Raw genomic sequence first — 23,196 nt, 5'->3', positions numbered from 1 at the left:
TAGATTGTGAGCAGACTTATGAAGCAATGGGTTACATGCGATTGGATAGGAATTACCCAGCTAATGAAGTGATGATGTACAGCTGCTAGGCTTCCCGCTAGAACTACGCTGCACTACGTTGCACTCCCATTTACTGTGTCAGGTTTGTAGGACTCCTTGTTTGCACATGCTTTTTTCAGATTGAGGTCAGGGCTTTGTCATGGACACTCCAATACCTTGACTTTGTTGTCCTTATGCCATTTTTCCACATCTTTGGACCTATCTTTGGGGTCATTGTCCATTTGGAAGACCTATTTGTGACCGAGCTTTAACTTCCTGGCTGATGTCTTGAGATGTTGCTTCAATATGTCCACATAATCTTCCTTCCTCATGATGGCATCTATTTTGTGAAGTGCAACAGTCCCTCCTGCAGCAAAGCACCCCCACAAAACATGATGCTGCCACCCCCAAGCTTCACAGTTGGGATGGTGTTCTTCAGCTTGCAAGCCTCACCCTTTATCCTCAAACATAACGATGGTCATTATGGCCAAAGAGTTCAATTTTTGTTTCAACAGACCAGAGGACATTTCTACAAAAAGTTAAATCTTTGTCCCCATGTGCACTTGCAAACTGTAATCTGGCTTTTTATGGTGGTTTTGGAGCAGTGGCTTCTTTCTTGCTGAGCAGCCTTTGAGGTTATGTCGATATACGACTCGATTTACTGTGGATATAGATACTTGTCTACCTGTTTCCCCCAGCATCTTCACAAGGTCCTTTGCTGTTGTTCTAGGATTGATTTGCACTTTTGCACCAAACTACGTTCATCTCTAGGAGACAGAATGTGTCTCCTTCCTGAGCGGTATGATGGTTGCGTGGTCCCATGGTGTTTATACTTGTGTATTATTGTTTGTGTAGATGAATGTGGTACCTTCAGGCATTTGCAAATTGCTCCAAAGGATGAACCAGACTTGTGGAGGTCCACATTTTTTTTCTGAGGTCTTGGCTGATTTATTTAGATTTTCCCATGATGTCAAGCTAAGAGGAACTGAGTTTGAACAATGGCAATTTCTCAGGGCCAGCAAAGCCGTCTCTGCTGGCGTAACATGCCTAAAAAATTCATATTTTTTCATCCTTTCATTCTCATTGAACTTTTTGAATCACTTTCCACTCCTAATTAATCTACACAAACAGCAAGAAACAAAAAAAATGTATCCAATCAGAATTTATTCCTCGATACTTACAAGCAAAGTGTGACAACTGTTTCACAAATCGCATGCCTGGAGCCATGCTCCCAAAGCAGCGCGTGAGGCTCTACCCCATCAGGCCTTCAGAATTTCCAAAGAATTCCTCAACATTTAAGTGAATAGGCAACTAAAGTCAGATTGTCAGCCAATCAGATTGATTTATTTGTTCCTTTGGATTTAAAAACCTAAGATGTTCTGCATGATCATGCGATTGATTAATTAAACAGGAAAGGAGGGCTGATTTTCACTTCAAGCAAATTGCTTTTTGCATTGCTATAGCAACATCAGGGGTTTTCTAAGTGAAAATTAGGCTGCTTGAGCATTCAGTGTCGGATCAAGTTTTGAAAAGTAAACATGTACCCTGATGAAACAAAATATAGTGCAAGCAAAATTTAAATCGCAAATATTATTTGTGAGCTTTTTCTTGTTTTGGTATAAAATTTAAAATGGTATTATTTGTTGACTGCCACGTAATGTATGATACAGTGTCTTATTCATTGTGAAACTGTGTTTTCTTAATGGCATGAATTGCACTCAAGGCCTTGACTTAAAATGCATGGGCTAAGGCTGAGTTTGATAAATCCACAGGTACACCTCTAATTCAGTACACCTCCTATCAGAAGCTAATTGTCTAAAGGCTTGACATCATTTTCTGGAATTTTCCAAGCTGCTTAAAGGCTCAGTTACCTTAGTGTATGTAAACTTCTGACCCATTGTCATAGTGTGATGTAGTCAATTAAAAGCAAAACAATCTGTCTGTAAACAATTATTGGAAAAATTACTTTTGTCATGCACAAATCAGATGTCCTAAATTACTTTCCAAAACTATAGTTTGCTAATATTAAATCTGAGGAGTGGTTAAAAAATGTGTTTAATGACTTCAACCGCTATATAGCTACTGAATGTATATATATATATATATATATATATATATATATATATATATATATATATATATACACACACACATACACACACACACACACACACACTCACACTACCATTCAAAAGTTTGGGGACACTTGACTGAAATGTTTCTTATGATCTTAACAATCTTTTGGTCTGAAGGCGTATGCTTGAATGTTTGATGTTAGTTTTGTAGTCAAAAATATAATTGTGCCACCATATTCATTTATTTCATTATAAAACAAAAATGTAATAATAAAAATATGTTTTTTGAAATTGATGACTTGGACCAGATAATAAAGAAAAGCAGCCAGTAAGTGCCCAACATAGATGGGAACTCCTTCAATACTGTTTAAAAAGCATCTCAGGGTGAAACCTCAAGAAGTTGGTGGAGAAAATGTCAAGAGTACATTTCTGCAAATTCTAGGCAAAGAGTGACTACTTTGAAGATAGTAAAATATAACACAGTTTTGATATTATTTTGGATTTTGTTTAGTCACAACATAATTCCCATAGTTCCATTTATGTTATTCCATAGTTTTGATGATTTTACTATTATTCTAAAATGTGAAGAATATATATATATATAAATAAAAAATTAGTGTTCCCAGCCATACTCATTATTCTTCAAGGCGTCCAGTAAGGTCTTGATGCTGTTGTAATCCTCTTTGAGGTGCACCGAGTGAGCCAGGGGAAGAAACTGGTACTTGTTACCATTATGGACCAGCACGGCTTTGAATATTACTTCAGTTTAAATACATGTCCATTTGGATTCATATGTTGTTTTTTTTCTGACTTTATGTGAACAAAAAGACACAAATTCACCCGTTTTCTCATTGGAAATAGGTCAGTTTCAAAATATCACTGTCCTGGTCTCAAAAGCAAAATTTGTGGGGAATAATAGCCATTTTCTATACTTTTGAGGCATAAGCAATTAGGAAATAACACTTAATACCCAGGAACAAAACAAAACAAAATATTTACACAGTGTAATAATCATTTACCTAAACAAAACTAGTCCTGCCGAGTTGGGTTTTTATTATAAAGATAATTAGCTCTATTGTTTGTATGGGGGTACTATTTCCTTTTTCAAAAATCAGTTGCAAGCAAACCTAGTACAGACTGATTTTCATTTTATAAAGTACCAATCCTGAATAAACAACTTCAGACTCATTAGATTAAATCAAATCAGTCTCAAAGCATGCTACAGATCAAATACACACTCTGAATGAACCCTCATACATTTTAGAGAGCAGCATTTTATCTGTCACAAAGAGAAGTGGTTTTCTGTGAAGATGGTTGCTGTGACTATTTAAAAACCATTTGCTTTGAGTAAAATATGTTGCTTGTGAGGTAGACTGGTAAATATTACTGCCTATCCAAGGTAATTTCAGGACTCTGTGAATTTGTTTGTGGTGGCAGGTTACATTTTGCATGTCATAGATGTTTAATTCATATTGGTTCTCCATCAGTTCATATGTATATTTGTCTTTCCTTGCTCTTTCTCTCCCCAATTCCTCTGGGTTACACCTTTGATGTCCCATTTCGTATAATTTAACATGCTGTTAAAGTCTTTCAGCAAACTTTACATTCAGTAGCCCCCCTACAACTGAGTGGATACAAAGGTCCTTTTTTCTCTGTAATTTGATGCACAAGTAAATACTGAGTTGTTTTTGTATTTAAACAATTATGCTTTTTCGTGTATAATAACTTTTGCGTCTTTTGAAAAGTTGCTGTTCACACAATCAGTAAGGACATATGGCATTTGTGCTGCTGAGGCACCACAAGGGTGATATTTGTAGTATATAAATATTTGTAGAAATTCTCCCCTAAAAATGGTAAGTTATACAAATATATTTCAGAGACTTCATCAGTCTGTCAGCATCTTGAGGAAATACATACAACTCTTTCATGTTTTTGCACAATGAAAATACATACAGTGGCAAGAAATCTGAACCCTTTGGAATTACCTGCATGTGTGTATAATTGTGTCTTAAAACCTGGCTTGATATTCAAGTTACAATAATGAACAAATGCAATCTGTTTTAACTAATAACACACAAATAGTTTTATTGTCCTTTTACATACTGCATTTATCATTCAAACATTCACAGTGTAGTTTGGAAAAAGTATGTGAACCCCTAGGCTAATGATGTCCACAAAAGCTAATTAGAGTCAGGAGCTGGCAAACCTGGCATCTGATTAATGAAAAAAATATTGAAGGTGTGGGTTATAGATACTTTGAAAAAGCACTCAAACATTTTGAGTTTGTTATTCACAAGAAGCATCTGCTTTCGTGGAACATGTCTAACAAAAAAGAGGTCTCAGAAGACCTACGATCAAGAATTGTTTCATTGCATAAAGCTGTAAAGGGTTACAATGTTATCTAGAAGAGTTTAGATATTCATAAAAATTTCTGTTCATGAGTCTACTATATGGAAAACATTAAACAAGCATGGTGTCCATGACAGGACACCACGAAGGAAGCCGCTGCTTTAAATCAAAAGCATTTCTGAGTGCTGGATCTTGACACTCCACAATGCTAATGTGAAAATTTTTGTGGATTGTTAAAACTAAGGTTGAATTGTTTGGGAAGAACACGCAGCACTATGTATGGCGTAAAAAGGGCACCAAATACCAACATGAAAACAACATCCCAACGGTGAAGTATGGTGGAGGGAGCATCATGATTTTGGACCACTTGCCATCATCAAAGGAAAAATTAATTCCCAAGTTTATCAAGATATCCTACAGGATAATGTCAGGGTGGTTGTGTGCCAGCTGAAGCTCAGTAGAAGTTGGGTGATGCATCAGGAAAACGAACCTAAACATCAAAGTAAATCCACTACAGAATGACTTCAAAAAAAGAAAATCCACCTTTTGGAGTGGCCCAGTCAGAGCCCAGACATTAACCCAATAGAGAATGACCTCAAGAGAGCCATTCACGCCAGACATCCTAAGAATATGGCTGAGCTGAAGCAGTTCTGTAAGGAAGAATGGTGCAAAATTCCTTCTGAACGTTGTGCAGGTCTAATCCGCAGCTACTGGACAGGCTTGATTGAGGTTATTGCCGCCAAACGAGGATCAACCAGTCATTTGATCCAAGGGTTCACTTTTTCCACAGCACTGTGAATGTTTAATGGAATGTGTTCAATAAAGACATTAAAGATTATAATTGTTTGTGTGTTGTTAGCTTAACCACATTGTGTTTTTCTATGCTTGTGACTTGAAAATGAGATCACATTTTATGACCAATTAATGCAGAAAACCAGCTAATTCCAAATGGTTCACATACTTTTTTGCCACTGTATTAATAAAGCTATAAGTAAATAGGCTTATCAGCTTTTAAAAGAAGGGAGAAAATTATAATATTGTTGTTGACATCAAAGGCTGTGCATCCAATCAAATTCCTCTGACACTTGGTAGAAGCTAGCCAAAATAAGCAGATAAAAACAGGTTGCATGCCACACTCTCATCGTTAAAAACAACTCCCCCATCCCCATACCCTAACAAAACACCTTTTTGATTTGTAAAACTAAAATAATGTTTTATGTTAGAGCAGTAATGTACACATCAGTTTTAATTTGGAGTAGTTTACATAGTTAACAGGTGTTACAATAGGTGTGTTCAACTTTATTCAGGGCTGCGCAGACTGATCGATGCCTGACTAGAAGCAATGCATATTGGCATATTCGAATGGTCAAGTGTTTTTATTTTTGTATTATTTTGATTAATTACTGTGGGTTAACTTGAAACAAAGTTATATAGCTCATTCAAATAATCACTGTGACAGGATGGATGATGGGGCCGGGTCGTGTTTTTACACACCCAGTCCTTTATCAGGCTAATTGAGCCTCCGAGAGGGATAAAGGCCGACTGCGGATGATGGTGCGACAGAGATAGAGATCATTTACGGGCAGCTGTCTGTCATGTGTGTGTTTGTGTTTATTATTTATATTGTCAAGCCGGTTCTCGCCTCCTCTCCATTGAACCCCTTTACTCTGGTGCCGAAGACCCAGGAAGGAGGAGGGATACGTTGTAGTAGAGTTCTCGCCGCTACCATCCACCACAACGGAGCAGCCGTGGCTGTCTTCTGGGGGATGGAGGAGCTCGGCTGCCTGGAAGCGGGGAATTGGTCACTGACTGCGAGGGGAGAAGGGGCTCCTAGCCGACCGCCTGGAGTGGTCAGGGCTACTGCCAGGGGTTGGAGGAGACCCCTACCAGCTGTTGAAATGCGGCGGTGTCTGAGACTCGGCTCACTACCGACTGCCTGGAGCGGGATAACCGCTGCCAGGGGCGGGGGAAACCTCTTCTGTACCCCGAGAATGTGGCAGGGCGTTCTGTCTGCCAGGGGCTGGAGGACTGCCTCCGATCCGCCCAGGGAGGCGTGCGTGGCTGTCGTCCACTAGAGGGTGGAGGAGTGGCCGAGCACGAAGCTACGGCGTATCGGAGAACTGGCGAGTAAGTAACTCCTCTCTCTCTCCCACTCCCACTCCGCGTTGGCCTTTTCCCTCTCTTTTACATTTTTACAGTGTTTTTTGGGGGGTACTACACTGTTACAGGAAATCCCCCCCCCCCCCCCACATTGTAATTATTTTTCTTTCCCTCCTGTGGTGGTGCGACAGAGAGAGAGATCGTTTACGGGCAGCTATCCGTCATGTGTGTGTTTTTGTTTTTTCTCATTAAAATATTATTTATATTGTCAAGCCGGTTCTCGCCTCCTCCTTTCCATTGAACCCCTTTACAATCACTTAATCACATAATTTCCCTCTAAAGTAGTCTTTAATTTCTTTCAAAGATTCAGTGCCATAAACTTAGTAAGGTTTGGCAAATTTTATAAAAATGAATAGGTTTCTTCTTGTTCTGCCTCAAAGGTGCTCATAGTAGCAGCCTGGTAACTTCTAAATAAAACCTTGTTACCTGATGAAAGGATAAAAACCTGTGAACCAAAGCAGCCTGCCAATCACAGTGGATTTTCTGCCAGCTCTTGCCATTTTTGCTGCAATATGCATCATGCTTGCTGTGAATGGTCTGTGGGTATTGCATGGGCATGCTGCATGAGACTGTTTAGTGTTTTACAAGTGCAGCATCTAAAAGATAAGGGAGTTGAAAATAATCAATCTCAATATACATATCCACATCCACATTTGGAAATAATGACCTACTTTTGTGACTATTAATTTTCATGTTAAGATAAATTATAGCTATTTCTAAAACTCCAACACACCAAAGAATATATATTTTAGTATTTCCTGCTTTTTAATAAACACTAATATAAATAATATAAAAAAATGTAATACATGTTTTTATGAACATTCATTGTTAAAACAAATGATCTCTCGACCGCTATATAGCCCATTAGAGAAACAGATCGCATGATGTTTCTCTAGGAAACATGCTGAATTCAGTGTTTCTGAGTCAAACGCTCTCCATCATTAAGCTCATTCTCTATAAGTCAAGCATCTACATCAGGATTTCACAACAGTCGGCCCATGGGGAGACAAATGTTTGGCCCATGCTAAAGCTGTAGCAAATGTATCAATGTTAGCACGTTGCTGGCGCAAAACCGCTGAAAATTCAAAAGCAGCGTCTTTGACAACGTAGTCTGACAGCGAATCATGGCAAGTGTGATAAAAAATAAAGTGGATACTGAAAATAGACAATACAAAAGTGAATGTGCCAACGTGTTTGCTATACATGTAGACCGTGGAGGTCTGTAAGTTTGATAACATCAAATGCCATTTCAGTGCATTGCATTGCAAATTTAACTGCAGATATTCTGAACATTCTGAGAGCCACAAACAGAAGGTAACACAATCGGTGGCAGCATACAAGCACTCAATTGCTGTTGTTTACAAAACCACATCAGCACAGGAGAATGCCACAGCAGCATTTATTTGTTAGCTGCCATTACAGGGGCACACAACTGGGGAAATCCTTTTTTAATGAACTGATGCAGTTCTTTGAAAAGAATGGACTGGATTTAAGCAAAGTTGTGTCAGTTGTCACTGACTGGGCTCCGTCATTGATTGGACATCACAGAGACCTGATAAGCAGGCAAGCTGCTGTCAACCCAACACTCATGGCATTTCACTGCATCATTCATAAATCGGTGTTGTAAAATGAACAAGACAATGGATACTGTGATGATGCTGGTAAAAACAAATTGTGTGTTCTAGTCTGCAACATTGCCTTTTTCAAGCCTTGCTGGAGGAAATGTCAGCAGAACAGCACTATCCTTTGCTGCACAACAATATCTGCTGGTTAAGCAAGGGTTGTGTGTTGAAGATTTTGTGAACTGCAAGATGAACTTTGTTTATTTTTAAGCAGTCTGCAAAAACAGGTTTTTGAAAGACAGCACAGAGAAGGCATACTTGAATATTTTGTATGATATCTTGGCTCTAAATCAGCTTAATTTGCACTTGCATGTCAATACCACACTGTTGCAGACATGTACGAAGCTGTTGAAGCTTTCCGTTTAAAGCTGACGCTTTTTGAAGAGGATCTTCAAGGGAGAAAACTACACCAGATGCCAGATGACCAGCCGATGCTTCATAACAAGACTGGCAGAGAACTTCAAGGAGCCATTTGAGAGCTTTAACCTGTTGAGTGAAATCCTTCTGTTCCTAAGCCATTCTCAGTTCCAGCAGATGGCAGTGGACTGCTGAGGCCAAACGTCTGGCTCAATCCTTAGATGGAGCATCTTTTCAGCCAGAGATTCTGGAAATGTCAAAGTCTGATTTGTACAGTGAACAAGGAAGTTAGGGACTTTTGGACAAACATGCTTTCCCAAGCTAAATTCAAAACAGCAGAATCATTACAGTGTTCCTACTTTCAATGTTCCCCTCCACCTACCTCCGTGAGTCATCGTTTTCTATAATGAACATAATCAAGAACTAGGATAGAAACTGACTGTCCAGTGCACATCTTGATCAGTGCCATTTCAACACATGAGCCACTTTGAAAGAGCTTCTCTTTCTTATACACTCATGACCAAAAAATGGACGGCAAGATTTTTGCTGAAAAAGGACTTAAATGTCAGGTTCATTTCAAACCAAATCCAAACCCGGTCTCATAAGTTGCGAAAACTACTAATAATACATTTATAATACATTTCCTCATTGGTGGTATGTGCAGTAAGAGGTATTGCTTCAGCTCATCGCTGTCACTTAGCTCATTGAATGGTGAGCAGATGTCTTACCGCAGATCCTTTAACTCCTATAAGTTGTGAGGTTGGGCCCCCATGGATCAGACACATTCCATAGATGCTCAATCGGTCTGAGACCTGGGAAATTTGGAGGTCAAGTAAACACCTTGATCTCTTTGTCATGTTCCTCAAACCATCCCTGAGCAATTTTTGCTGTGTGGAAGGGCACATTATCCTGCTGATAGAAGCCACTGACATCAGGGAATACCCTTGTCATGTAAGTGTGTACGTGATCTGCAACATTCTTTAGTTAGGTGTTACGTGTCAAAGTGAGATTCACATGAATGCCAGGACCCAAGGTTTCCCAGCAGAACATTGCTCAGAGCATCACACTGCTGGCCTGCCTTCATCCCATAGTGCATCCTGCTGCCATCTCTTCCCCAGGTAAATGATGCACACACACTCGTCCGTCCACATGATCTAAAAGAAAATGTGATTCATCAGATGAAGCCACCTTCTTCCGTTGCTCCATGGTCCAGTTCTGACACTCACGTGCCCATTGTAGGGACTTTCTGTGGTGGACAGGGGTCAGCATGGGCTCTCTAACCGGTCTGTGTCTATGCAGCCCCATACACAGCAAGCTGCGATGCCCTGTGTGTTCTGACACCTTTCTATCATGGCCAGCATTACATTTTTCAGCAATTTTTGCTACAGTAGTACACTAATCTGTGGGATCGGACAAGCTATCTTTTGCTCCCCACCCGCATCATTGAGCATTGGGCGCCCATGATCCTGTCACCGGTTCACCGGTTGCCCTTCCTTGGATCACTTTTGGTAGGTACTAACCACTGTGTACTGGGAACACCCCACAAGACCTGCTGACCCAGTCATCTAACCATCACAATTTTGCCCTTGTCAAAGTTGCCCATTTTTTCTGCTTCCAACACATGAAATTCAAGAAGTGACTGTTCATTTGCTGCCTAGTATATCCAACCCCTTGGCAGGTGCCATAATAAAGATAATAAATGTCATTCATTTCACCTGTCAGTGGATTTAATGTTGTGGCTGATCAATATATATATATATATATATATATATATATATATATATATATATATATATATATATATATATATATATATATATATATATCCTAGTGTAATTTTAACCCTTATGACTTTCTTACTTATGTTACTTACTTAAAATAATGTGTTTCATGAATGTCTCGGTTCCTCGCTTTAATGTATCATAAAATAGTCAAAGCGACTTGTGCATCATAGTGTAAGTCTTCTGAAGGGATACAATGACAGTGACAAAATATTTCCAAAATTATATAACGTGGTTGATGACGCGCATCACGAGAGATTCAATGTGAAATGTCCACTGTATGGCACTGAAAGCAAGTTATATATTTTCCCAAACAGAATTTTAAGGCTTTTAAGGTGAATGCTCCAAAACCAACCTCCCTACCCTAAACTTTAAAACTAACCGATTGTGTCATAAAAAGCAAATGTGAGATGAAAGACAGTTGAGATTTTAAAGGTTAATGCTGTATTGAGTTTTAAATAAAGAAAACCAACCTCACTACCCTAAACCTTAATCCTAAACCTATTCGATATTTTCATAAAAAGCAAACGTGAGATTAAAAATGCAATTGCAGTAGGGACCATGTAGGAACCATGCAATGGCTCACATGTCCATTTGTGTGCTCTTCAGGACTCTTACGCTGGTCCTTTTCATCGGACCTACCTTGGAATTTCCATGGAAAGTAATTTGCTATAGTAAAGGTGTTTAGATGTCAGCAGATTGCATCTTAAGATATGTATCTTATGTTACAATTATAAGATAGGAACAGGGTGAAAAGAAAGTGTTTATGAACTTATAAAAAGCCATTTTACTACTGAGTTGTGAAAAAGACAATACAATTAATTAATAATAATTTAACATAGTGACATAGGCGCATAGTAACTTGATTCTATAGCCCCATTCACACATGCAGCCAGGTAAATTATTAGGGCCAGTGGTGGCTCAGCAGTTAAGGCTCTGGATTACTGACTGAAAGGTTAGGGGTTCAAGCCCCAGCACTGTCAAGATACCACTGTTGGGCAGTGCTATCTATATACTTGAGCAAGGCCCTTGACCCTGTCTACCAGGGGTGCTGTAGCTTAGTTTGGATATGTGAAAACAACTGCATTTCATTGGCTCTGTACCTGTACTCTGCACAATGACAATAATGTTGAATCTTAAATTACAGGAAAATCATTGGGTTGCCTTTACTGGTAAATGTACCAAATGTGCTGTTCACACATACCACCAATGAGGAAATGTATTATTAAGGAAAGTTCCCAGAGCCAAATTGACCAGTATATTCAAAAGTGATGTGTTCACACTGACCCTTTAAACTGGAAATTGTATGTAATTTTCTGGAAAAGGCTTTATGTTTGAATGCGCCTTATTAAATATATATAAACCAGGTTTAGATTTGGTGAGAACTGAAAGTCCTTTTTCAGCTAAAATATTGATGTCTGTTCATGAGTGTGTAAGAAAGAGAAGCTCGTTCAAAGAGGCTCGTGTGTTCATTTGAGAAGTTGTTTTTGTCACTAAACAATGGAAGTTCTCACTTGATGATGCAAAACATTGTAAATGTGTTTTTCTCATAGCAAGTGTTTTCAGTTGATGGCTTCATGTTTTATCTCTCTTATTTCTCTAAGATTTTACAGATTATCATTTGATACTCAGGAAAAACCTTTCAGCCTTGTGTGTGTTTGACTATGACAGTGAACAGTAGATTGGCAACTCTTTAAAGGTTGGATCCAGGTCTGTGTACATTTTGACCATTTCATTTCCTATTTGGAAAGGAATAACAAGAAAGGAAAAGAAAGCTCGTTTTCTAGTTTTTTCATTTAGTTTACATAAAACAAGAATTAGTTTATGGCTTGAATATTTCATTGGCACGTGTGTGGCACTAAAACACCCCTTTCATCTAATTGGGGAGGCTGTGGATCAGTTGGTAGAGTGGGTTGGCCATTAATCACAGGGTTGGTGGTTTGAATCCTGGCCCACATGACTCCACATGCCGAAGTGTCCTTGGGCAAGACACTGAACCCCAAGTTGCTCCCAATGGCAGGCTAGCACCTTACATAGCAGCTCTGCTGCCATTGATGTATGAATGTGTGTGTGAATGAGTGAATGAGACACAGTGTAAAATGCTTTGAATACCGTTAAGGCTTAAAAAGGCACTATATAAGTGCAGACCATTTACCATAATTGGTCAAACTGCCCCATCTTCTGTATGACCTTAATTCTGTCTGGCAGAATAAGAGTCGGCACGACTCTGCCAATGTGTTTAAACTTTAATAAATTAATGTTGTGAACCACCACTCACTGTTTACTACGCATGCCTTTGAAGCCGAAATGTGTTCCTGAGCACATAATAAGTGCTGCTGTGAGTTGTGAACGTTGCCTCTAATGGACGACATGTGAGAGATTGCAAGCCCAGAATATATGCTGACACAGTATTTCGTGTTTTATTTATAATTTTGATATTTAATAACATTGTATGATTTTGTAGTAGGCCCTCTGTGTTTCCATGTCACATTGATAAATGCAATGAAGAATATCGCTTTGGATAAAAATATCGCTTTGGATAAAAATGTAAACTAAATAATGTTTGGGTATTAGCCTACTGTAAGAGCAACAAGTTGAGTGGACATCAAAATCTAATAAACGTTACCATGATAACATGTCCTTAACATTTCACACTCGTCTTGAATGAATGTTATATGAGCTCACTATGTGTTTGTGTGTTTGTTTGTTCTGGGCAGTATTTGTAAAGTAGGGTCTATGCCAAAAAGAAAAACTTGTTACATCTGTACATGGTTCTAACACATCAGCTGGAACTCCACTCTTTTTTTTCCTAACCCTGATACGAGGCATCTTGTGAAATGAGCACACACTATCTATCTGTCTGTCTGTCTGTCTGTCTGTCTGTCTGTCTATCTGTCTGTCTGTCTGTCTGTCTGTCTGGGCAAAATGTACATGATCCAGATCACCTTTATATCTTATATTGGAATTCTGCATAAAAGCACAGTTAGCTGAAAATAACTGGCTCCCTCACAATGCTTTATATAGTGGTTAGTGTCATACAGAAAGGTTTGTGGATTGTCAGGACTGCTTTATGCAATGATGTTCATATTCCCAGTCCTACAGGGACAAAACTAGCTATTGAAAGACCCGTATGTAGATTGGTATGTGAAGGACACAATGTATATTCCTTTAACTGCTTTGGTCAAATGTACAGTAAAATCAGAACTGAGCACACAATTTAAACATTGGAAAACTGCAAGATATTCCATTTCACTGCCGTTGACCTTCTTTATTTATGTATAGTATTTCACTGTTGTTCATAGTTAATTAATGGACTCTCAGTCTTTCCTCTTTTTAAAACTTTTTCAACCTCCTTTCAGATTCTGGTTCATGTGGGTTTTCTGACTGAGGAATCTGGTGATGTATTCAGTCCAAAGGTGTTGAAGGGAGGGCCGCTTGGAGAGATGGTTCAATGGGCAGACATACTCTCCACTCTTCATGTGCTGGGACATAACCTCCGGATATCCCTCTCAGTGAAAGAGCTTCAGGGGTGAGTCTACCAGTGGCTTTTATCTGACAAAAAATGCTAAAGGTTGTCTTTCAGCACTATGGACAACTCCTACTGTATATACACTCCGGATTTACCAACATGCAAACTAAAGGCCCTGATTTACTATGATCCCATATAACGGGTAATAATTTGATTATGAAATCTATAAAATTGTGTGTGTTTGTCGTGGCTGTATTGTGGTTGCTTTACTAAGAATAATTGCACAAATAGGAACATGTGCACATATGTTGGACAAATCCATATTTAAAGAAATTTTTGTATGTTAGTCAAAGGTTAGTCAACTCGCAGCTTTCACAAAATATGAGCTTTTGATTGTTTCAATGATTTGTATAATACAGTACATAATACATGATATAGAAAATGTAAAGCTACACTATGTAACTTTTTTGTTAAAAAATAACAAAATGTTATTAATGAGAGAGTACAACAAAAATCCTTCTTCCAAACCATGTCTTTACTTTACCCAAATACACTTTGATAAACCTATAATAATGATATTATATTATAAATATTTTAGAGCTGTCGGGACGGAGTTTGTGGGAAATTGCATACATACGTCATTCGCTTGTGACATCATAATCACTCACAGAGAAAATAAGATCCACCTACTGTAGCGCGTGTGTGGGAGTAGCTGAAGCTGAAAGTTTGTTGTCACATGAATGTGAACACGGATCATTCAAAACTCGTAATACTACCCGAATCAACATCGGCTTGGCTTTTCAGAGATGATCACAACTCAAAGATCTGAAATTATTTAAAAGTGACCCAGAGATGGCTTTTTTCATTTTATTTTATTCATTAGGTTTATGTATAATTGTGTAATCACACGTCTGTGTGTGTAGTGAAATACAATAATTATACAGTAATCCGTGCAGAACTTTTCACTTGCTAGCACACGTGTGCATTTTTCTTTATAACAGCAATAATTTATATAAATAAATCCTTTAGTCCTAGGCTTGCCAAGTCTTGAATTTATGTTTACCACTGATTGGTATAAAGACAATCTATAAATTTGTTACTATCATGGTCTATTTGGCCAGAATATCCTGCAGTTCTAAAAACTTTACAATGTTTGACCTTATCAGAATAGCAATCATTGTGTCTAATGTTAATGAGCGTTGCTAACTTTTGTAACGTCATTTATTTCAAAACATCAATATTTCCAATAAGTCAAAACAACAGCATAAGAAATGGCACTTACCTCCTCAGATGACATGTTTTCAGATATCCGTATTTTCATTTCTTTTCTTTCTTTGTTTATTTGTCTATTCGCTCTGATAAGATGTCCTGTGGCCGTAGGGAATCACAGCAGTGCTGATTTAGGGCAATATAGCACGATTGAGAGTGTGATATTGCTTGTATACAAAAGTTCAATGAACAAGTACATTTGAAAAAAATTAAAATAAGAAAAACTGAGTACAGTCATAAAAAATGCATTTGTGAATGGAACTACTTTATTATGTGGCGGATCAGAATCTGGCGTTGCTGGTTCAAACCAAATGATGCATCCAAGCCCCTCAAAATACGTCACTTTAGAACTACTAGTATCAATGCTTAGGCTGTATCTAACACGTTATTGGAGAAACAACAATGTATGTGTGTGTGTGTGTGTGTGTGTGTGTGTGAGAGAGAGAGAGAGAGCGAGAGGTATGTAGTGTGTGCAATCATCTGTTGATGACGCTGTATTCTGTTAGTCAGTTTTCTGAAGATAATGTCATTTTAGTGAAATTCATCCTATTTTCTCAGTGGAAAAATAGCCATCCAAGTGGGAGTAAACAATGTGGAAACTCCGGTAAGAGGTAAGCACCTTGAGTTTGTGTAATGAATCAGTCTGTTGTGTCTCTCAGCTGTGATGAGCCTTAATGCTGAAGTTGTTAGTTTAAAGCCATTTAAAGCTATTTCCTAGCTTTAGTAGTGTAGCAGTAATACAATAATTAATGGAGTGCTGTTGAATGTAACACTAAGTGACACTGACTCACTTCACGTCACCTAACTGGCTCATATTACACACACAAATTGTATTTTGCTGCCACCTGCTTGCTATAATATGTAATGTCATAAAATTAAATGTAAAGAGATAGATAGCTCTTAACACATCTGCACTGCTATTACACTTTAGTTTAGAACAGCACAAACACAAGCGGAGTGATACACAGAGTAGGGTCCAAGTGCTGATGGTGTGAGACCATCAGTACTCGTGGAACGTCTCTCGTCCAATTTGATTAGTGGACCGGAATTAGTTGTGGTCCTCGAATATGATTGGATGAGAGACACACACACATCCTTGTTTCTCCAAAAGCATGTTAGAAACAGCCCAAGCTGTGATACTAGTAGTTATGAAGTTATGTTTTTGAGAGGCTTGGATGTATAATTTGGTTTGAACCAGCAAAAGATTCTGATCTGTCACGTAAGAAAGTAGTTCCATGCACAAATAAGTTTTTTGTGACTGTACCCAGTTTTTCCTAATGTTCATTGAATTGTTGTATATAAGCAAAATCACACTCGCAATCATGATATTTGTCCCTAAATCAGCACTGCTGTGATTAGCTGCGGCACTCAGCCGAATCACAGTAGTAATGATATAGGACCATATCGTAATTTGTACTTTTGTTCACCAAAGTGGCATTCAGCTGATCACAATGTAAAGTCAGAACATTAATAACATGAAAAATTATTATTACAAGAACTTCTTAAACTTCTTCAAAGAATTCTCATAAAAAAATCCTCCATGTGCAACAATGACAGCTTTGTAGATTCTTGACATTCTAGCTGTCAGTTTGTCCAGATACTCAGGTGACATTTCACCCCACACTTCCTGTAACACTTGCCATAGGTGTGGCTGTCTTGTCTGGCACTCTTCAAGCACCTTACAGTCTAGCTGATCCCACAAAAGCTCAATGGGGTTAAGATCCATAACACTCTTTTCCAATTATCTGTTGTCCAATGTCTGTGTTTCTTTGCACACTCTAACCTTTTCTTTTTGTTTTTCTGTTTCAAAAGTGTTTTTTTTCTTTGCAATTCTTCCCATAAGGCCTGCACCCCTGAGTCTTCTCTTTACTGTTGTACTTGAAACTGGTGTTGAGCGGGTAGAATTCAATGAAGCTGTCAGCGGAGGACATGTGAGGCGTCTATTTCTCAAACTAGAGACAGTTGTTCTTTATCTTTGAAGACTGTAGTGTACACCTTTGTATGAAATCTTGCCTTCATTCCACAAAATAATGATTGACTGATGAATTTCTAGAGAAATCTGTTTCTTTTATGCCATTTTTGACCTAACATTGACCTTAAGACATGCCAGTCTATTATATACTGTGGCAACTCAAATACAAACACAAAGACAAATGTTAAGCTTCATTATATCTGTTTGATATAATGCAAGTGATTTTTAGTACCAAATTATCAATTTAGCATGATTACTCAAGGATAAGGTGTTGGAGTGATGGCTGTTGTCTAGATTTGATCAAAAATTACTTGTTTTCGTGCTTTTTTTTTACATCAGTAATGTAAGTACACTCTTGAACCACATGTTTAAATTATCTCACCATGAATAATACTGAGAAGAAAGCAAAAATTGAAACAACTGCAAACTATTTCCCACTGTTCAATATTAATTTACATGTAGATCCAACAAATCTCTCTGCACACACTTGGGGCGAGAAGCTAAACCTGAGAAAGAGAACTGCCAGTTAAAAAGATTGCAATGGTTGGATACAAATAGACTTATAGTTTACTGGGTATTTAGAGTTTGAATGTGTCATGTGTGTATTACATTTAGTTATGATTGGTGATTTTTTTATAAAACACCAATAATTCATGATGAATAATTTCAGCCAGTGTCAGGAATTAACTTTTTTATTGAGGGGCATACTTATTTTCTAACCATATGAAAACATGTAGAATGCTGTCCATTTATGTCACATACAGTGGCAAGAAAATGTATGTGAATCCTTAGATTTAATAATTGGTCAATCCTCATTTGGCAGCAATAAACTCAACCAAGCATTTCCAGTAGCTGCGGATTAGACCTGCACAATGTTCAGAAGGAAATTTGCAACATTCTTCCTTACAGAACTGCTTCAGCTCAGACATATTCTTAGGATGTCTGGTGTGAACGGCTCTCTTGAGGTCATTCCACAGCATCTCTATTGGGTTAAGATCTGGGCTCTGACTGGGCCACTCCAAAAGGTGGATTTTCTTTTTTTAAAGTCATTCTGTAGTGGATTTACTTCAATGTTTACGGTCATTGTCCTGATGCGTCACCCAACTTCTACTGAGCTTCTGCCGGCACACAACCATGTTGACATTATCCTGTCTATATATCTTGATAAACTTGGGAATTCATTTTTCCCTTGATGATGGCAAGTGGTCCAAGCCCCGAAGCAGCAAAGCAGCTCCAAATCATGATGTTCCCTCCACCATACTTCACCGTTGGGATGTTGATTTCATGTTGGTATGTGGTGCACTTTACCTTTACAACCTTAGTTTCATCAGTCCACAAAACATTTTCTCAGTAGTGTTGTGGAGTGTCAAGGTGGTCTTTGGCAAATTTCAGGCGTACAGCAATGTTTTTGTTGGAAGGCAGCAGCTTCCTTCGTGGTGTCCTCCCATGGACACCATGCCTGTTTCATGTTTTCCATATAGTAGTCTGATAAACAGAGATATTAACCAGTTCCAATGATTCATTCAAGTCTTTAGCTGTCACTCTAGGTGTCACAAACGCTTTCGAGAGCACCTCCGCGGTCGGCCACCGGAGATCCGACTCACCTGAGTACTAATCACCCATGCACCCACATACCGGGCTTGATTTAATTCACAGCTGATTCCTATCCCAGCTCCCTCTATTTAAGCTTCACGCAGTGACACACTCACTGTGAAGTCTTGTTTGTTCCGGCTACACTACTGAGCGTTCTACTACCATTCCTGTTTGATTATCTGCCTACCGACCTTGCTTTCCCTGTTGTCTACGATTGATTACTGCCTGCCTACCTGAACCTTGCCTGTCTCTTCGTGATTGCCCTTGCTGCCTGCCCTGACATCCTGCTTTCCTCACAACGCTCCTGCTCTGCCTACGTTTGCCCTGATCGCCCATTGCTTGACCATTGCTTGCATATATCTGTGAGTTTCAATAAAACACTGCTTATGGATCCCAGCCTACCTGAGTCTTTGTTACAGAAGACTTCGCCAAACATCGATCCAGCGGTGATATCACGTATGGCTGAAGAGCTCACCACCCAAGCGAATCAGCTATCTGCACAACACCATCAACTCGGCCGTCTGACGACCGCCGTGGATGAAATTATGCGGGCTGTACAAGCTCTCAGCCAGCCAGCACCGGCGCCCACCGGGCCTCCAGCCAGCCCAGCGGCCGACGCCGTTCCTCACTACCAACCGATCACCGGCCCTCGCCTCGCACATCCCGAGAAGTTTGACGGTACACCCTCGAAGTGCAAAGGCTTCTTCTTGCAGTGCACGGTCTTCCTCTCTCAACAACCGGCACTTTACCCCACCAATGAGAGTAAGATCCTCTTTGTATGTTCTGTGCTCACGGGCCGAGCTCTCGATTGGGCTACCGTGATCTGGACCAACCAGGGTTTCGCCCAGTCAACCTACGAATCCTTCATGGGCAGCCTGAACACAGTCTTTGATCACCCCGAGAGTGGCAAGAGCCCAGGCGAACAGCTGATAGCCCTGCGTCAAGGTAATCGCACGGCAGCGGACTACGCGCTTTCCTTCCGCACTCTCATTACGCAGACCGGCTGGCCGGAAAGCCCCCTCAAGCTCCACTTTCGACAAGGGCTGAGTGCCGAGCTTCAGTCTGAACTGGCCTGCCGCAACGAAGGTATGTCTCTTGATCAATTCATCACTCTCGTCATACACCTTGACAACCTCATCCGCTCCAGGCGGTCAACCCGTTGGTTCGCGCCGGCAGCTCCGACTCGCTCATTCCACGAGGAACCCTGTCGTTCTGTCACAAACGCTTTTGAGAGCACCTCCGCGGTCGGCCACCGGAGATCCGACTCACCTGAGTACTAATCACCCATGCACCCACATACCGGGCTTGATTTAATTCACAGCTGATTCCTATCCCAGCTCCCTCTATTTAAGCTTCACGCAGTGACACACTCACTGCGAAGTCTTGTTTGTTCCGGCTACACTACTGAGTGTTCTACTACCATTCCTGTTTGATTATCTGCCTACCGACCTTGCTTTCCCTGTTGTCTACGATTGATTACTTCCTGCCTACCTGAACCTTGCCTGTCTCTTCATGATTGCCCTTGCTGCCTGCCCTGACATCCTGCTTCCCTCACAACGCTCCTGCTCTGCCTACGTTTGCCCTGATCCCCCATTGCTTGACCATTGCTTGCATATATCTGTGAGTTTCAATAAAACACTGCTTATGGATCCCAGCCTACCTGAATCTTTGTTACACTAGGGTTATTTTATTTATTTTTTTACCTCATTGAGTATTCAATAATGTGTGTGTTATTAGTAAAAACAGATTGTCTTTGTTCATTATTGTAAATTAGATTAATTTCAAACCAGATTTTAAGACAAATTTATACATAAATGCAGGAAATTCAAAAGGGTTCAGATACTCTTTCTTGCCAATGTATTTCAGTTGAATAATTTTCAATGGCTTTCAAATCAACACTAAATACAAAAGTAGCTGTAAATAATTTACAAGATACTACAGCACAATAATTACATTTTAAATAATTGTCCAGTGTTAGATTATATATCTCTTTACTGTTTACTAATCACTGCAGTTTTTAATGTAATCGCTGTATAGGGTTGTTGGAATTTGATTCCAAGAAGTGAGAAATCCAACAAAACCATCTTTTGGGGACATTTCTAATGTCCCCATGTCCTAATTTGGAAAAACTTTCCATACATAAATTCAATAATGTTTACTTGAAGTAAAAAGTGGTATGTCTCCATTTAGATTGAATTATTTATTTTCTTTACATTTTCAGTATTTTTTTCAACCCCTGGTTCATTTATGACCCTGTTTTTATATATGCAAACCTTTAGTAAATTAGAGCCTAATAAACGTGTCTAGATTGGCTCTAGTTTTACTTAGCATCTCTACATGATGTTTTTTAAGCACTTTATTTATACTTGTTGTGGATGCTGCAGCTTTACTATCACTGAGGAGAAGGCTGTTATAAAATACCCCTGGGGTCACGGCTGTTTGAATTTATGCATCTAATCAGCCTGGCTTTGTCAAGCAGTTGACACAGAAACATACAGATACATGCACATACTTGCACACACACTAGCTATGCTGGGAAAAGCACACCATATTGATCTTACTATTGCTGCAGCATATAGAATATACTGTATACTGTCCACAGTCTGCTAATTTAAGTAGTAGGCAGTATACAGTGAATGCTGTGCAGAATAAATTGAAGAAAATAGTCAGCAAGCTTCCATTTTTAAAATAGCAACTCAGATTCACTTACATTTACACGTATTTGCTCATTTGTCATTCTTTGTATAACAGACAATACAATCAATCTCTCTCTGAGTAAGACTTCAATACACTACAGCTCAAAGATAATCTAGTTTTTGCTTTTCCAAAGTTCAGCTTTTGGTTATTGTCATTTTCTGTAACTGTCAGGCCTGAATCAAAGATGTGAAAATTGGCTTTGGTTACGGTTTTTGTGTTTGAATAGAAGACTTTCTTCAGTTCATATGAATCTGCTTAAGTTATGGGCCAAGCTGATCCATATCTCTGACAGACTTCAATATGCTGCTTTGAAGTTAGATAAAATGTAATTTCTAAAGTCTTTTAATAAGGAGAAAAATGAAGTCATCTGATATGTCAATAAATTGGCCCATGAAATAGTGATACTGAAAAACCATGCACTTTTTTGTGAGGACCAAAAGACTAACACATGAATGAATGCAAATGTATTTAAGGATCCTTCATCTGGTGAAAAATAGGCTATAAATACAAAAACCTCATCTGGAGAATGCAAACATTTAGCACAAAGCTAAGTCTCCAGCAATGTTTATGGTTGGCATAATAACAATAATACATTTTATTTATATAGCGCCTTTCCACAAGCTCAAGGGCACTTTACACTCTTTAACAGGATAAAGTACATTTAATATACATTTCAACAGACGTTATAATCTCAATTACAAAGGGGGAAAGAAAACATCAATCAGTAATAGATAGATAATGCACTGAGAATTATTTTTTTTGTTTTAAGTTGAAATTTAAAGACAGAAATAGAGGCTCTGAAGTAGAGAGTTCCACAGTTTAGGTGCAATTACACTGAATGATCTCCCACCAAAAATGGATAGAGGAAATCTGGGGATATACAACAATTTGGAATCAGAAGAACGAAGAGTGCTTGCTGGTGTATACGGATGCAGCAGATCACATATATTATGAGGTGCCAGATCAGTGAGAGCTTTGTATGTCAGGAGAAGAATTTTAAACTTAATACGGCATGAGACAGGAGCCAGTGAAGACTAAACAAGATGGGAGTAATGTGTGCAGAACGCTTGGTGTTAGTGAGAATTCTAGCTGGCAGGACAGAAAAGAGGCAGTTACCATAGTCGAGACGTGATGTTATGAAAGCTTGAACTAGTGATTCTGCATCCTTCAAACTGAGAATGGGCAATGTGAGGTAGATGGAAGAAAGCAGTTTTAGTGATGCTTCTGATGTGGGCTTCTAAAGTAATAAAGTGATTACCAGATTCTTAAAGTGGACCTATTATGCAAAATTCACTTTTACATGGTGTTTGTACATAAATGTGAGTCAGCAGACCGTGTACACAACCACCCTACAATGTTAAAAGTCCACCCACTCCTCTTTCTTATATTTCTATTAATCAAAAACAGTGAGTCAAAATGAATAGTATTCGCCCCTCGACTGGTGACGGACTCCACCCTCTTCCCCTGAGTGACTTTCACAGTAATTTACAATAAGAAATGTAATAACATTTACAGTAAATGAGCAGTTGTTTACTGTGATTTCATAGTAAATGGTATAGTAGAGTTACTGTAATTTCACAGGAAATTACTGGCTAATTGCATTACTTTCACAGTAATTTACAGTAAGAAATGTAACTAAAATGACAGTTGTTTACTGTAATTTCACAGTGCATAACAGGTTAATTTGTAAAGTAATTAACTGTATTTTATTGTGTTTCAGCTTGTAATAATAATGCAACAAGTAGCCAACAATGAACTGTAAATTTACATTTAAATACAGTAATGCACTATTACAGAACAGATACAAATTAAA

The 23,196-nt window shown here is 38.9% G+C and overlaps 1 protein-coding gene across 1 annotated transcript in view; it reads left to right on the top strand.

Moving 5' to 3' along the window:
• The window catches only part of LOC127653319 (alpha-1,6-mannosylglycoprotein 6-beta-N-acetylglucosaminyltransferase B-like), a 200,123-nt gene that overhangs the window by 95,321 nt on the left and 81,606 nt on the right, over positions 1-23,196 (top strand). Inside the window, exon 8 of the mRNA XM_052139970.1 lies at positions 13,743-13,912. Coding sequence (XP_051995930.1) covers positions 13,743-13,912 — 170 coding nt within the window. The remainder of the gene's footprint in view (positions 1-13,742; positions 13,913-23,196) is intronic.

The sequence above is a fragment of the Xyrauchen texanus genome, chromosome 12, assembly GCF_025860055.1.
Source record: "Xyrauchen texanus isolate HMW12.3.18 chromosome 12, RBS_HiC_50CHRs, whole genome shotgun sequence".
NCBI classification, from domain to species: domain Eukaryota; kingdom Metazoa; phylum Chordata; class Actinopteri; order Cypriniformes; family Catostomidae; genus Xyrauchen; species Xyrauchen texanus.
Note: the sequence above shows the minus strand (reverse complement) of the source record. Positions and strands in the feature narration are given on the sequence as shown.